We start from the raw sequence: 4,175 nt of genomic DNA on the forward strand, positions 1-4,175 counted from the left end.
TAGTTATTTGTTTTGTTCATCTTTTTATCATGTGTAGCTAAATTTGTTCTCTAGGATGAAGATGAAGTTAATTTTATTGCTTTGATATCTTCTCGTTCCTATCATTTGATTTTCATTATTTTTCTTGGTACTTAATTGTCCAATTGACAAAGTGATTTTGATATATTGTTGTTACCGGATTTATTTTTCATAGCATATGCTTGCTCCACGAAATTTTGATGGGTTATTGTTAGATAACAAGTTTCATAATATATATTTGTGAAGAAAATGAGCATATACGTTATTTTTGTGAAGAAAATGAAATTGATTTTAGGGCGAGTTGATATTAATTATGATTGATTAACGGATTCAGATTCCTAGGTTTTCTATATTATTTGTTATTTGCTAAATAAGTTAAACAAATATCATCTCAAATCTATTTGTCTAGCTCCCCTGACTAAATTATTAGGATTTTGAAAAGTCGTAATTTTTGTGGATCGACCTGTAATTACTATAACTAAACACCTTGCGCTTCCGGTTCTTATATTTTAACACATCAATACTCCAATGCAAATTACCTACGCAAGCATATGCATATTATCCATTATCGTGGGATTTCTTTGTTTTGCTTAGGATAAAAGATGTTTTATATATAACTTGTAACTTAATCAAGGATCTAAATTAAAGTTAATCCTTTATTTTATTACTTGTACCCTCAAAAAGTAGAAGATGCTTTATAGAGTAATACTATCTCCGTCCCTCTCATTTCTTTACAGTTTTTTTCACATGTTTGACGTGCATTTTAAGGTAATTATAAAGTATATCTCCGTAATTTATTTTTAAAATTTTCTTTTTTTTGTATAAAAGTTTAAACATTATATTTTTATTTAGAAGAAAAAAAAATTTAAAAATTATGTAACTACAGTTAATAAGAGTATTAAAGTGCGTGTCGAGCCTCCGTCCCCCAATGTAAAGAATTGAGGGGGACGAAGGGAATAATAGTAAACATCTATAATATATTATTATTTTATTTATATTTATTAATCGGATCAGTTCAATTTTTTTCAATTCGGTTTTAACATAAAATCGGAACCGAACAATCGGATTCGAATTTGATTTTTAAATTTTTCAATTTCAGATCTATTCAATTTTACGCGAATCAATTTTCATCATTTTTTACCGGTTTCGATTATTTTTTGCTCGGTCGTAATAAGGAGAATAGAGTTGTTCTATTCTTTCTCCAAAATTTCAATTTTGGAATAAAAATATAAAATAACATTTTATGTCAAAATAATTAAAAAAAATACGAAGAAACTCAATTTAATTTGCATTTTACCGACTCTTTTATTCTAAAGTACTCACTTTAATCTCACACATCTTAAAAAGGTGTATAAATAGATAAATTAGTAAATTACTTTAAAAAATTATTTAAAATATTAATTTTTCTATTTTTTTATAATTTTATTATCTTCAGAAAATATTTACAAAAATGCGATACAATCAAAGTTACATAGATATGCAATCGAATTTTTTGTGGCAATGTTGCATTTAAGATTACTTGCCGCAACCCATCGACGGTCGAGTTTTCATTCAATGAATTGAATCGTAGAAAAATCATATTTTTATAAATAAATATTATAAAATATATTTGTGAAAATTAAATATTGTTTTATTAAATTCCACTTTCTTTTTATTAAGGTCATTCATTGCAAGGTTGAAGAAAATCAAGAACACAGGCCGGTAGGACTAATCAGTTTATCATCTTCAATATCATCATCAAACCTAAGACCCTGTTTGGCAAATCCCAAAATGTCAATCCACCATCTCTCTCTCCCACCTCAAAACCTCTCAATTTCATCATCTACTTATCTTTCAGGCCATACACTCCTTACCCTACTTCCCAAATTTTCCCATCTCTCTCTCACTTCCACCACAAAACCCTCAACCCTAATTAGAATGGGAGGTGGGCCCAGAACATTTCCAGGTGGGGTCAACAAATGGCAATGGAAAAGAATGCAAGCCAAGAAAGCCAAACAGCTCCTTAAGGCAAGGTTAGCTAGAGAGAGACAAATTTATGAAATGAGGAAAAGGGCTGAGTTGAAAGCTGCTGTTTCGGAACTCGAAAGACCTTGGGAAGTTGTTGAGAAAGCACCTAAGTTGTTTTCAGCTAGAGCTGATGAACAAGTTCAGGTTTTAGCTGATAGGTTTCAGAAGCCTGGTGGGTTTGATTTGTGGTCTGAGGAAGATGGGCCTGAATTGTTTAAGACTGTTGATGGGTTTCCCTCTGCGCGATTTTTCCCGAAAGGGGTTGTTCATAGTATTAGGCCTTATGGGAGAGTTAATGATCAAATTGATGATTTTGGGGGTTTAGAGAGTGAAAAGGGGGTAAAGGTTGGATCTTTTGATGAAATTGGGGGTTTACGGGGTGAAAAGGGGGGAAAGGTTGGATCTTTCGATGAATTTGGGGGTTTAAGGGGTGAAATGGGGGTGAAGATTGGATCTTTTGATGAATTTGGGGGTTTAGGGAGTGGAAACGGGGTAAAGATTGGATCTTTTGATGAGTATGTCGGAAAGCGGAATGTGTCCAATGAGGGGAGAGGTGGGGAAGGGAGTAAGGGGAGAGTGAGAAAGAAGAGGCATGGGAGAAGTATGAGAGGACTGAATTCGAGTGAAATGAATGATGGGGAGAGTAATGGGAGGGCGCAGGTAGGGATGAAAGATGGATCATTTAGTAGGGGGATGAGTTTGCGGGAAGTGGAAGGTGGAAATTCGAGAGTCCGTGATATGAATTGGGGGGATAGGAATAATGGGTTGGATTCGAGAAGAGTTCGTTTGGATAGGGGGAATAGTGGGAGATTGCAGGTGGTGAAAAAAGATGGTTCATTTAGTCAAGGAATGCGTTTGAGGGAAGTGGAAGGTGGAAATTCAGGAGTTAGTGATATTGGTTTGAGAGATACGAATAATGGGTTGGATTCGAAAAGAGTTGGTTTGGATAGGGAAAATAGTAGGAGATCGCGGGTAGTGAAGAAAGGTGGATCATTTAGTAAGGGAATGCGCTCACGGGAAGTAAAAGGTGCAAATTCGGAGGTTTATGATATGGATTTGCAGCGTGATGGTAGTTACTGGTTTAAAGAAGAAAACGAGTGAGTTTGGTTCGAAAGATTTAATTTGGATGCTTTGCCAGAGGTTTGGTATATAGTGCTGGTTGAGCTATGAGAGATTAATATGTAAGTAACATCATTTTAAATGAGTTGTATATATTATCAGAAATTTAATGTAGAAGAGCAATTATTTGTAATCCAACAAGCAGTTTGTTTATGTTTATTGCATTTCTTAGTCCAAATAGCTTATGCTAATTGAACTAGGTTAAGGTTTAGAAGATGATCACGTAATCAGATATTACGTATTTGTGTCTTGATAGCTTCTTGTTTACTCACCCTCCAGATTCTATATTAATCATATGTAAAGTGTAAATTCTTTAGTCATGAATATGGTTTGTACTGAAATATTTATAATACATGTTTTGTACAGAAAAATTAATTACATTACACTGTTGTATGTTATGGTAGTTGCTACCTTGCTGCAATATCTTTTGGTCAATATAATTGCTTTATAACTTTAAGATGCATTTTTTAGAGCACAGAAAAGATTAAGATGGTAAAAGACTAAAAGATATTGAGATACTGTAGATGCATTAGGATTAGATGAGTTGGGGTATTTACCTGTACATCTTATTACATTTAATTGGATTCTAGACACTTCTTCTGCTTGACATTGTCATTGTGAGGTTAAATAATCAAAAAGCTTTAGTTTATTTATTGTTATCTTTTAGAACATGGGCGTCTGGGCAATTTGCAAATCATATGTAATGTAGCGAACTATACATATAGAGAAATGAAATGTCTTTAGCTTGCTCAAGTGAGCAGGTCGCCATTTTAGAATTTTATGGTTTTTTTCCTTGTGTTAATTTCTACTGAATACAAGCTTTGGGGAAATCTAATTTCATATTATAATCCCCAAAGATAAGGTTGCATGGTGTTGTCCTGGAAGGTCATTAGCAACTGGAAAACATGATGAATTTAAGCCCTCAGACCAATTTCTTTGGCTGTGTTAAATTATAAAATGTCATCCTTATTGCAGGCCAGACTAGATGTCAGGAAGGTATAGATGGTATTTATGAAATACATAGAGAGTTA

General features: G+C 33.4%; 1 protein-coding gene across 1 annotated transcript; it reads left to right on the forward strand.

Annotated features, from left to right (window-relative positions):
• The first annotated feature begins 1,664 nt into the window (after window positions 1-1,664).
• LOC141693045 (uncharacterized) lies at window positions 1,665-3,496 on the forward strand. The gene has a single exon (XM_074498031.1). It carries the CDS (start codon window positions 1,789-1,791, stop codon window positions 3,124-3,126), a length of 1,338 nt encoding a protein of 445 aa, XP_074354132.1. The 5' UTR covers window positions 1,665-1,788; the 3' UTR covers window positions 3,127-3,496.
• The last annotated feature ends 679 nt before the right edge of the window (window positions 3,497-4,175 follow it).

This window comes from Apium graveolens, chromosome 10 (assembly GCF_009905375.1).
Source record: "Apium graveolens cultivar Ventura chromosome 10, ASM990537v1, whole genome shotgun sequence".
NCBI lineage: Eukaryota > Viridiplantae > Streptophyta > Magnoliopsida > Apiales > Apiaceae > Apium > Apium graveolens.